General features: G+C 45.8%; 2 protein-coding genes across 2 annotated transcripts in view; one reads left to right on the forward strand and one right to left on the reverse strand.

The window, feature by feature from the left end:
• Positions 1-225: 225 nt before the first annotated feature.
• Positions 226-2,604, forward strand: rps27a (ribosomal protein S27a). Its single transcript, XM_029450516.1, has 6 exons — positions 226-285; positions 394-458; positions 849-903; positions 1,882-1,967; positions 2,071-2,202; positions 2,422-2,604. Exons 2-6 carry the CDS (start codon positions 411-413, stop codon positions 2,569-2,571), a joined length of 471 nt encoding a protein of 156 aa, XP_029306376.1. The 5' UTR covers positions 226-285; positions 394-410; the 3' UTR covers positions 2,572-2,604.
• Positions 2,605-3,043: 439 nt separating this feature from the next.
• Positions 3,044-12,301, reverse strand: part of bmpr1aa (bone morphogenetic protein receptor, type IAa) — a 17,036-nt gene continuing 7,778 nt past the window's right edge. The window contains exons 2-11 of the mRNA XM_029450271.1: positions 11,570-11,838; positions 11,376-11,478; positions 11,189-11,288; positions 11,013-11,100; positions 10,489-10,624; positions 9,537-9,729; positions 9,164-9,461; positions 6,141-6,316; positions 4,677-4,807; positions 3,044-4,371 (exon numbers count right to left, since the gene is read on the reverse strand). Of these exons, the coding sequence (XP_029306131.1) occupies positions 4,246-4,371; positions 4,677-4,807; positions 6,141-6,316; positions 9,164-9,461; positions 9,537-9,729; positions 10,489-10,624; positions 11,013-11,100; positions 11,189-11,288; positions 11,376-11,478; positions 11,570-11,838 (1,620 nt within the window). The 3' untranslated portion in view covers positions 3,044-4,245. The remainder of the gene's footprint in view (positions 4,372-4,676; positions 4,808-6,140; positions 6,317-9,163; positions 9,462-9,536; positions 9,730-10,488; positions 10,625-11,012; positions 11,101-11,188; positions 11,289-11,375; positions 11,479-11,569; positions 11,839-12,301) is intronic.

The following is a 12,301-nucleotide window of genomic DNA, read 5'->3' on the forward strand; positions in this document are numbered from 1 at the left end:
GTACCTGGGAAATGAAGTTCTTTTTTTTTTTTTTTTCTATTTTCGTTTTGAGATTGGGTCGCTGTCTTCTCCGACACTTAATTATGTGATGTGATATAACGGTTTAGGCCAACGTTATTACCGGTACGTTCGACTAAAATAACGCTAAAAAGCGAATATTTGTTGATATTTTCGATCAGGCACGTTAACGGGTGTACCCATCCCCGTGCAAACGCGGGCTGAAAACCCCGTCGCTCGCTCTTGAAAGCCCTCTTCTCATGATCCGCCATTAGGAGTGAGCCTGCGGTAAGTTCGTGCTCTGTGTTTAAACCCAATTATCACAAAATAACGATTTTAAGGAGCACATTTCAGCACCTGCAGTTAGTTTAAAGTCTTATGTGGTTTTTCTTGAAGGTGCGTTGAACGGCAGGATGCAGATTTTCGTCAAAACCCTCACGGGGAAGACTATAACCCTCGAGGTGAGTGATCCGGGCTGGGACGGAGGGATGCGGCGTTCAGTGGCTCCGAGTTTTACCCACTTTACTGTCAAATTAGTCCGAAAACTCCACATTTACTGAACTCCATTACTACTTCTATCGAAAGCTAGACTGCTTGACTGGTTTAAACATCGGTAGAGTTGATATGTACTCGTAGCACGTCATTGAAGCTAAGTGGCTAAGCTAGCCGTTACGCGGAGCCTCGTAAACACGTGTAACTAAAGCCGACTTAAAAACTGACCTTTTAAAAATTAAAATATTACATTTCTTTAAAAAATAAAATAGCATGTTTATTTGTAGGGTTTTTTTCTCCTAAATGTGACTGGCTTTGACCGGAAGGTGTCATTGCTGACCTGTCTTCTCTTCTCACAGGTTGAGCCTTCAGATACTATTGAAAATGTCAAAGCCAAAATCCAGGACAAAGAGGGTGAGTTACTGTAAACTGTTTTACATTCAGATCTGTCACTATTCAGTTTGTCAAGTAGGTTTCCATTTAGAAGGAATTTGCCTTTTGGTACATAATAATAAACACGGTAAGAGATAATAATGTTAGTACTGCAAAGGTCATGAAATGTGAGCTGTCTGGCTCAGGATCTTAAATGTGAGGATCTCATTCATTTTGTTAACACAACATGTTGGTTATTGTAAGATTCAGTGGAGACACTAAACAAAGTTTAACTTTAAAATAAATACAAAACTATGATCAGCATATTATAATCTTAACATTAAACCTCTTCCTGCTCAGCTGTTGTGCAGGTTCATAATCGCTCTAAATGTAAGAATCAACTAAATTTGTTCCAATATATTTTATGCAGACAACTTCTCATCTTCTGCAGCGCTGTAGTTTAAAGAACAAACTGACGACATGCAACAAGACACACTTATTTATACAGCCCAATATCACAAATTTGTCTCTGTGCTTTACAGACTGTACAGGTGACACCCTCTGTCCTTAGACCCTCTGTCCTTAGACCCTCTGTCCTTACACCCTCTGTCCTTAGACCCTCTGTCCTTAGACCCCTCTGTCTTTACACTCTGTCCTCAGACCCCTCTGTCCTCAGACCCCTCTGTCCTCAGACCCCTCTGTCCTTACACTCTGTCTTTACACTCTGTCCTTAGACCCCTCTGTCCTCAGACCCCTCTGTCCTCAGACCCTCTGTCCTCAGACCCCTCTGTCCTCAGACCCCTCTGTCCTCAGACCCTCTGTCCTCAGACCCTCTGTCCTCAGTTTCTCACACAAGGAAAAACTTCCTTCCTGGAGTTTAAATGTTCATATTATATAACTTAAGTTTTAGTTTCCTGCATTGCAGTTTTTACATGAAACAGTCAAAACTAAACAATATAAATCTGTTCTGACGCTTCAGTGGTTTTTAAGGCGTTTGATACCTTTTTGTTTTCTCTGCAGGAATCCCTCCCGATCAGCAGCGGTTGATCTTCGCTGGAAAGCAGCTGGAGGACGGACGCACTCTGTCCGACTACAACATCCAGAAGGTGAGCTGAAGACAAAGTCCTCGTCCAGCTTCATTGTGTAGGTTAGGGTTGTTTTAATACAGAGCTGTGAAGCGTTCAGAGCTGACGGTTGTTTCTTTGTCAGGAGTCGACCCTGCACTTGGTGCTGAGGCTGCGTGGAGGTGCGAAGAAGAGGAAGAAGAAGTCTTACACCACCCCCAAGAAGAACAGGCACAAGAGGAAGAAGGTCAAGCTCGCCGTGCTCAAATACTACAAGGTACGGACTCTAAAGTCTTTCATCTGCACGTTTGTTCTCCTGCAGATACATGGTAACTCCAGTGCAGTAATGAGACCTCTAACATCGTATTAAATACCAATTTCAGACGATTAAGACTTTTAATGCACTCGCAGTAAACGCTGCATCTGATTATACAAACATCCTAAATGTGATGAACAGTTTCATCTGAAATAAACCACAAATAATCTCTCTTTCCAGGTGGATGAGAACGGAAAAATCCACCGGCTGAGGCGCGAGTGTCCCGCAGACGAGTGCGGCGCCGGCGTCTTCATGGCGAGCCACTTCGACCGTCACTACTGCGGGAAGTGCTGCCTGACCTACTGCTTCAACAAGCCTGAGGACAAGTAGAGGATCAATAATAAAGACATAAATGTTTTGACACTCGGACTCCTTGTTAAATTATTTCACTGAAGGGATTTTAAACTCATTTTTAATGCTGGGGGGGGGGGGGGGGGGTGTGATGTGTGAACGATTGTCATCAATTTTGTCTTAATCTGTCGGACACGCTTGATTTAAATTTGTCCAGTTGAACTTCTTATTTTGAAAATGCGAAGCCCGAATGAGGTTTTACACCATCTGCAAACCTCACAGGAAACTAAAGTGATGGTTTCATATTAAAATGTGTAGAATCAGTTTCTGTGTTTGTATTCAAAAAACCTGCAGAACAAGAGTCAAACACTTCATCTGTTTTATAAATGATAACTTAATTACATCTCGACACTGGACGACTCGTGTCCCGTGAGACGCACAATATGGAAGTTTAGATTGAACAAGACTCAAAACTTTTTTACTTCACCTGGTAGAAAATGACAGAAACAAGTTTGTGTACTAAAATAAGGTTATTTACTTAAAAATCGTTACATTGGACAGACTGTATACAGAGTTTCATTTCCTTGGTGAACTCAAGGCACCGAACCAACATGAAAGATTTACAGATTAGACATTAATCTATATTTATTACAGAGAAACAAAGTTACTGCTCTTAAATATGAACTGTTCTTATGCTTCGTCTTTGCTAAGCTAATATTCCTAATGGAAACAGACAACGCAGAAACATGGAATCTTATTTTGAAAATCCTGAGTGGGAGGGGCCAAAGTTCTGATCTTCTCCTGGAGGAAGAAGCTTTATTTCTATTCGTTTTCTTCTTGTAAATGAAACACTTATATTCTGAGTTTCTTCCTGGAACATCTGTATTGTGTTAATACTCTTATAGAACACATCGCTACGTGATTAAATTAAACATTTGGGATAATGTAAGCACACAACCTGTACATGTATCAAAGGGCGAGTTGTTTTTAACACGTTAAAGCAGAAAACTTACATATTATACCTTTAAATTTAATTCACTGCGCCATTAAAAAATAAACTGGCAGGTCCTTTTGGCTCCTCCCACTGAAGTTTAACTCGACCAATCCGGTGTCTTTGTTCCACCAGAGCAGCTGGACAGACAGGAAGTGGACAGACAGACAGACAGGAAGTGGACGGACAGACAGGAAGTAGACAGACAGGAAGTGGACAGACAGGACGGGAGACGTCTCCTGGAGTCGGCTGGACGTCAACACCACTGCAGTGTTTTCTTTAGATCCTCGAGTAGCATCTGATAACTTATTTACACGTTAAAGTCACATATTATAATCGTACCTTATGATTAACTTTCTTACAGTGGATATATTTCAGTATGGCAGGAGAACTGTCCTGAAGAGACGTAACGACAGGCAGAAGTGAAGGAAGGCGACGCGAGTTTAAAAAAAGAAAAAGATCTGTTCATTCACAACGAGCATCGTTTCCCCCGCCATCAAATTATCTTCATCGTCTCGTTTGGCTTTCACGGAAAGCGTCAAACCCGGCAGAAAGAGGAGGAGGAGGAAGGACTCCATGTTTGTTTCCAGACAGATGGAGGAGACGTAGAGTTCAGCCCTGAAATGGGTCCATTATTATCTCTCCTCTTCCTCCTGATGAAGAGAGATGCACTGAGCTTCAGGGGTTCAGGTGGGAAGAGGAAGACGAGGAGGAAGAGGAGGTCAGATCTTAATGTCCTGCGACTCCACCATCTTGGCGAGCGTCTTCTTCACTCTGAGGATGGTGAGGCGGGAGGCCGGGTTAGGAGCCCAGCACTCTGACATCAGCTTCAGCATGGCCCGAAGACACTGCAGAAACACACACACACACACACACACACACACACACACACACACACACACACACACACACACACACACACACACACACACTTTACTTGAGTATTTCTATCGGTGACCTCTCACAGTTCTTCGTCCCTTCCTGTCCAGAGAGAACTGTATCTGCAGATGTGTGTGTGTGTGTGTCTGTGTGTGTGTGTGTGTGTGTGTGTGTGTGGTTCTGTTATGTGTGAAGTTACATTAACTATTAATCCGTAAGAAATATGAGAAATGATTTGTGAAGATGATGAAGATGATGAAGATGAGCGTCTCACCTCGTCACTGTTCCAGCGGTTGGACACGGTGGGCCGGAGTCCTTTAACACAAACCACCTCCAGCATGTCTTCATACGACGGGTCGGACGGAACCATCTCGCAGTACGGCAGCTGGTAGTCCTCCACGATACCTGAGACATATTATTTATTATTCTTTTATAAATTATTATCCATTTGATCTATTAAATGTAGTAAATTATTATTTAAATAATAATAATTTACTACATTTAATAGATCAAATATATTTATATATATATTTTTAATAACTATATTATTATTACTTTGTTGCCTAAGAGAGAAACTTACCTGGAAAAACATTTTATTTATTTATAACCTTTATTTAACCAGGATAAGTCTCATTGAGATTAAACATCTCTTTTTCAAGAGCGTCCTGGTCGGGACCGGCAGCAGCACAGTTACAGACATTAAACAGTCTCAACATTAATGAAAACAGTTACAGACCCAGCGGTCTGCTTCAGTGTCTTTAAGAGTTGCTTTAAGTCTGTTACAGAGACCGGCTCTCTGAGCTTCAGCTCATTCTGCAGCCGGAGCAGCGTAACTAAACGTCCTGTTCCCAAGTTCTGTACGGACCTCTGGAACCGTTAGAAGAAACAAGTCCTCGGAGAGAAGCCGATACGGTCCACTACATTTCCTACTCATGTAGATCCTTAGGTATTGTGGAAGAGTACCCAGAATAGTTTTATAAATAAGGATGTGCCAGTGTTTCAGTCTACGGGAGGTCAGGGAAGACCATCCAACACGAGCATATAAGGTGCAGTGGTGCGTCAGGTTTGAGGTTGTTATGAGTCTCAGTGCCCCGTGGTCGACGGTATCCAGAGAGCTGAGGCTCTGAGACGATGCATTCATATAAACAACATCTCCATCGTCCAGCACAGAGACGTTGCAGAGACTCATCTCTTTCTGGCCTCCAGAGAAAGACAGGACTTGTTTCTAAATAAAAACCTCATTTTAGTCTTAATTCTTTCAAAAGTTCTAAAATGTGAAGTTTAAAAGAAAGAGAATCGTATCATCTTTTTAAAAATATTTATTTAATAGACGTTTATTATAATTATTCATTTATTAATGTATTTTTGTTTTGTTTATTTGTTATTATGTATTATTTTATTTTATTACTTTTTTCTTTTGTTATTATAGTTCTTATATTTATGTTGTTTATTCTCTGAGCTGCTTTGATTTAATTACGACTGTTTAATATCAACATGTTTACACTCAATGAGGGAGGGTGGGTAAGACTTCTTCTCTGTGCTGATTTAATGAAACGTTAAATATTAAACCTTTCAATGCAAATAAATACAATAAAAACCCTGAAATAACACAAATGTATCTAAACTTAAGATCTTTGATCTTCTGTCTGAAGAATAACGTTAAAATCGTCACATTTGAGAAGCAGAAACCAGAAAACTGTGTGGGTGTGTGTGTGTGTGTGTGTGTGTGTGTGTGTACCTCCGGTGACGCAGCGTCGGGCCATCTCCCAGATGACGAGGCCGTAGCTGTACATGTCGGCCATGATGTACGCCTGGAAGTGGTTCTTGTTGAGGCTCTCGTCCAGCACCTCGGGCGCCATGTAGCGCCGCGTCCCGACCCGCGTGCTCAGAGGGACGTCCACCTCGTTAGTGTCGCTATGGCAACGCAAACGAGAGGGCAGTCAGTCACATGCTGAGGTCACCGGAGTTCATTTACGTGCAGTTAAGATCATGTTACATTAATACCACCGAGAATAACGACGATTTTTGTTTTCATGACAGAGGGTCTGAGGACAGAGGGTCTAAGGACAGAGGGTCTGAGGACAGAGGGTCTGAGGACAGAGGGTCTAAGGACAGAGGGTCTGAGGACAGAGGGTGTGAGGACAGAGGGTCTGAGGACAGAGGGTCTGAGGACAGAGGGTGTGAGGACAGAGGGTCTAAGGACAGAGGGTCTGAGGACAGAGGGTGTGAGGACAGAGGGTCTAAGGACAGAGGGTCTGAGGACAGAGGGTCTGAGGACAGAGGGTGTAAGGACAGAGGGTCTGAGGACAGAGGGTGTGAGGACAGAGGGTCTAAGGACAGAGGGTCTGAGGACAGAGGGTCTGAGGACAGAGGGTCTAAGGACAGAGGGTCTGAGGACAGAGGGTCTAAGGACAGAGGACAGAGGGTCTAAGGACAGAGGGTCTAAGGACAGAGGGTCTAAGGACAGAGGGTCTGAGGACAGAGGGTCTAAGGACAGAGGGTCTAAGGACAGAGGGTCTGAGGACAGAGGGTCTAAGGACAGAGGGTCTAAGGACAGAGGGTCTAAGGACAGAGGACAGAGGGTCTAAGGACAGAGGGTCTAAGGACAGAGGGTCTAAGGACAGAGGGTCTAAGGACAGAGGGTCTGAGGACAGAGGGTCTAAGGACAGAGGGTCTGAGGACAGAGGGTCTAAGGACAGAGGGTCTAAGGACAGAGGGTCTAAGGACAGAGGGTCTGAGGACAGAGGGTCTGAGGACAGAGGGTCTAAGGACAGAGGGTCTGAGGACAGAGGGTGTGAGGACAGAGGGTCTAAGGACAGAGGGTCTGAGGACAGAGGGTCTGAGGACAGAGGGTGTAAGGACAGAGGGTCTGAGGACAGAGGGTGTGAGGACAGAGGGTCTAAGGACAGAGGGTCTGAGGACAGAGGGTCTGAGGACAGAGGGTCTAAGGACAGAGGGTCTGAGGACAGAGGGTCTAAGGACAGAGGACAGAGGGTCTAAGGACAGAGGGTCTAAGGACAGAGGGTCTAAGGACAGAGGGTCTGAGGACAGAGGGTCTAAGGACAGAGGGTCTAAGGACAGAGGGTCTGAGGACAGAGGGTCTAAGGACAGAGGGTCTAAGGACAGAGGGTGTAAGGACAGAGGGTCTAAGGACAGAGGACAGAGGGTCTAAGGACAGAGGGTCTAAGGACAGAGGGTCTGAGGACAGAGGGTGTGAGGACAGAGGGTCTGAGGACAGAGGGTCTAAGGACAGAGGGTCTGAGGACAGAGGGTCTAAGGACAGAGGACAGAGGGTCTAAGGACAGAGGGTCTAAGGACAGAGGGTCTAAGGACAGAGGGTCTGAGGACAGAGGGTCTAAGGACAGAGGGTCTAAGGACAGAGGGTCTGAGGACAGAGGGTCTAAGGACAGAGGGTCTAAGGACAGAGGGTGTAAGGACAGAGGGTCTAAGGACAGAGGACAGAGGGTCTAAGGACAGAGGGTCTAAGGACAGAGGGTCTGAGGACAGAGGGTCTAAGGACAGAGGGTCTAAGGACAGAGGGTCTGAGGACAGAGGGTCTAAGGACAGAGGGTCTAAGGACAGAGGGTCTGAGGACAGAGGGTGTAAGGACAGAGGGTCTGAGGACAGAGGGTGTAAGGACAGAGGGTGTAAGGACAGAGGGTCTAAGGACAGAGGGTCTAAGGACAGAGGGTGTAAGGACAGAGGGTGTAAGGACAGAGGGTCTAAGGACAGAGGGTCTAAGGACAGAGGGTGTAAGGACAGAGGGTGTAAGGACAGAGGGTCTAAGGACAGAGGGTCTGAGGACAGAGGGTGTAAGGACAGAGGGTGTAAGGACAGAGGGTCTAAGGACAGAGGGTCTAAGGACAGAGGGTGTAAGGACAGAGGGTCTAAGGACAGAGGGTCTAAAGACAGAGGGTGTAAGGACAGAGGGTGTAAGGACAGAGGGTCTAAGGACAGAGGGTGTAAGGACAGAGGGTCTAAGGACAGAGGGTCTAAGGACAGAGGGTGTAAGGACAGAGGGTCTAAGGACAGAGGGTTTAAGGACAGAGGGTGTAAGGACAGAGGGTAAGGACAGAGGGTCTAAGGACAGAGGGTGTAAGGACAGAGGGTCTAAGGACAGAGGGTGTAAGGACAGAGGGCGTAAGGACAGAGGGTCTAAGGACAGAGGGTCTAAGGACAGAGGGTGTAAGGACAGAGGGTTGTAAGGACAGAGGGTCTAAGGACAGAGGGTGTAAGGACAGAGGGTGTAAGGACAGAGGGTGTAAGGACAGAGGGTCTAAGGACAGAGGGTGTAAGGACAGAGGGTGTAAGGACAGAGGGTCTAAGGACAGAGGGTGTAAGGACAGAGGGTCTAAGGACAGAGGGTCTAAGGAACAGAGGGTGTAAGGACAGAGGGTGTAAGGACAGAGGGTCTAAGGACAGAGGGTGTAAGGACAGAGGGTCTAAGGACAGAGGGTGTAAGGACAGAGGGTCTAAGGACAGAGGGTGTAAGGACAGAGGGTGTAAGGACAGAGGGTGTAAGGACAGAGGGTCTAAGGACAGAGGGTCTAAGGACAGAGGGTGTAAGGACAGAGGGTGTAAGGACAGAGGGTGTAAGGACAGAGGGTCTTTGTGTTTTGATTAAACAATGATTGTGACGCTCCATCATGTAAAACAACATTTGGCATCAAATAAAAGTCGGGATTCTTTTCAGCAGTCGGATTATTTAATGAATTATAAAGTGACATGCACCAGACGTCACAATCCCCCCCGACGGCGTACCTGTTGAACTTGACGGCGAGGCCGAGGTCGGCGATGCAGCAGGCGCCGTTCTTCTTGATCAGGATGTTCTTGCTCTTCAGGTCTCGGTGGGCGATGGCGGGTTTACCCTGCGTGCCGTAGATCTCGGTGTGCAGGTGGCACAGGCCGCAGGCGGCGGAGTACGCCAGCCGCAGCAGCGTCTGCGTGTCCAGCGTGCTCAGCTTCAGGAAGTCGTACAGCGAGCCGTTCTCGTGGTAGTCGGTGATGAGGAAGAGCTGCGTGAAGGCGCCGGTGCCTTTAATGTCGGCCGCGATGAAGCCTGCAAGAGGAGGAAATATAAATATCTTCATGATTCATTGAGATTATTTATCTAAAGCAGGAAGTGTTCTGGTACCCAGGATGTTCTCGTGTCGCATCAGGACCGTCTGGTAGATCTCCGTCTCCCTGAACCAGCTGGCTTCCTCTCGGGTGAAGAAGACTTTGACGGCCACCTTCTCTCCTCGCCAGCGGCCGAGCCACACCTCGCCGTACCTCCCTTTGCCGATCTGACGCACCATCTGGATCTGCTTGGCGATGGTCCGCTGCACCTGAGCGGGGGGGGGGGGGGTTCATTAATATCATTTAATTTAAGAGTTATTTCTTTTTTAGAAATTCTGAATTTTACATTTTAGAAAACAGAAATATTATATAAAATATAAATAAAATCTTCTTTTCATTTTTATCCAGACCTTGAAATGACTAAAGTTAAATCCCAGACTTTTCCTGACTGCGTAGGAACACTGGATATTATTTAATATTCTGTAAAATCTTTACAAATGTATAAATATTTAAATAAATGTTTTTAGAAATTCAATATATTATATTTTATTCTCTTTTTATCCATTAAGCCTGAATATTATTTTTGTTCCAATCAAATCTCTAACGAGGAAGAACAAAGACTTAAAACTGATTAAATCATTCATGCTCAGAATCTGGTTCATTACCAAGAAACAAGAAATTAAAAGAATTATTAAATATATAGATATTAAATAAAATAAAACTGTTGAAAAGGAAAAGAGCTAGGCAGGAACATGCACAAATATATTCCAGAAGATGTGTTTCACAGTATTATATAAATAATTACTGTCATTATTTATATTTAACCCTTCTAACAATAATAAATACCAAATTTAACTTTCGTCTAAATTCTGAGGAAAACGTATATTTGAATATAAAACAATAAACTTGCATTTATCCATATTCGTCTTAGTTAGAAGTGTATCTGCAGTAGTTCTCCACACAGAAGTGTCTCAGTGTTTAGATCTATAATGTATTGAAGTGTTTGTGGTGCAGTGCGGCGTCTCTACCAGCAGGGGGAGCCCCGAGCCGCTGCCGGAGCTCTGTGATTGGTGGATGAGGTCTTTGAGCGACTCTCCAGCGGGGATGAAGACTTCCTGCTCCAGATCTTTGTGATACCGCTGGCGCTCACTCTGCCACTTATACCTGACACACAGAAACATTTATTATCACAGGTGAGAGGGAAACCTCTTTATTACAGGATCCTCGGCAGCTTCAGGCTTCACATATGCTTCGTCTGTCCACAAGCAGAACTCTTTTAAAATGCTTGTTTCCTGAATGGAGTTTGGTGAAATGAGGGCTGACAGCTGCTCTAGGCATTAATACAGCAGCGACTTCAGTTATTATACCTCACACAGTCTGAGGTTCATACATTTAGAACCATGTATCTTTGTCTCTGTAGAGTTCCTGCAGCCTCTTTGTATTTACTTTATATTAACAATGAGCTTCCCCCCCGGTGGGATTTCACCATAAGCCCTGATCTCCGGTGTTTATGATATGATGTATGAGCACAGGTGCGGAGGATGCGTCCTACCTGTAGTAGCACACGACGGTGACACAGATCAGAGTGCAGCAGCAGACCGTCATGGAGATGAGGAACGCCAGCCAGTGGGGGCTGCCTTCTGGAAAACAAAGCACACTGGAGGTTAACTCTTCATGCACCTGATCAAACACCTGAAGCTCTCCGCTGTGGGGGGGGGTGAGTGTTACCAGGGGGGGGCTGAGGGGGCAGCGTGGGCTGCAGGTCTCTGTTGCAGAAGTCGGTGTTGCAGCACTCGATCGTCCTCCTGGTCTGAGCGTTCGGAGAGTCCTGTCAATCAAAACAAGCAATAAATCAAACCCCTGCCGCGTCTCCCAGCGCGTGTGTGTGTGTGTGTGTGTGTGTGTGTGTGTGTACCTTGCACTGGAAGTGTGAGCCTTCATACTTCATGCAGCCGGAGGTGAGGATGTCCTCTCCGTGCTCGTCCTCCTCGATGATGGCGAAACACTGACCGTTGGTCCTGAAGAGACGCACAAATCGAACATGTTACTTTGTGACCCGGACCTTTCTACCAGATGTTCACCGTCTTCCTCTCTGCCATCTCTACTCACTGGCAGGTGTTGTTGGTGGCGTCCTCGGGACAGTGTCCGGAGCAGTAGCAGTTGAGGAAGCGAGCGGCATCCTCGGGCGCAACGGTGGAGTCCTCGCCGGGCCGACGAGCCTCGGGTTTCACCCCTGTCCCCTGCAGCACGTGGTCCGGGTTCTGACCCGCGGCTGCAACACAAACACGGTTTATCGTCTTTATGCGAGCGCCACATTTTGCATTTCCTGTTTTAAGAATAAATGAGGCTGAGATGAGAAGCAGAGAATCGATGTGATGCTGAATATAAGGAGCATGAAGTGAAACACAGTAAAGGTGCATTACAACAGGTGTGTGGACGTCTCAGTGATCTGCACCTCAGCACTGCAATTAATGGTCAGGCTCCAGCATATCTTAAAGATCTCATAGTACCTTATAAACCAACTAGAGCATTACGCTCCCAGACTGCAGGGTTACTTGTGGTTCCTAGAGTCTCTAAGAGTACAATGGGAGCCAGAGCCTTCAGCCATCAAGCTCCTCTCCAGTGGAACCAGCTTCCAGTTTGTGTTCGGGAGGCAGACACACTCTCCACATTTAAGAGCAGGCTAAAGACTTTCCTTTTTGATAAAGCTTATAGTTAGGGCTGGCTCAGGCTTGCCCTGGATCAGCCCCTAGGGGGACACCTCCCTGCTCTCCTCCTTCTCTTCCTCTCTCCTCCCCTCCCTCTCTTCTTCTCCACGATGCTCAGATTTAAGGTGTAGAT

This window comes from Cottoperca gobio, chromosome 15 (genome assembly GCF_900634415.1).
Source record: "Cottoperca gobio chromosome 15, fCotGob3.1, whole genome shotgun sequence".
In the NCBI taxonomy this organism is placed as follows: domain Eukaryota; kingdom Metazoa; phylum Chordata; class Actinopteri; order Perciformes; family Bovichtidae; genus Cottoperca; species Cottoperca gobio.

Coding starts and splice junctions, on each gene's coding strand:
- rps27a (XM_029450516.1), top strand. CDS start 411: ATGCAGATTTTCGTCAAAACCCTCACGGGGAAGACTATAACCCTCGAG. Junction 459..848: donor GGAAGACTATAACCCTCGAG/GTGAGTGATCCG, acceptor CTCTTCTCACAG/GTTGAGCCTTCAGATACTAT. Junction 904..1,881: donor CAAAATCCAGGACAAAGAGG/GTGAGTTACTGT, acceptor TTTTCTCTGCAG/GAATCCCTCCCGATCAGCAG.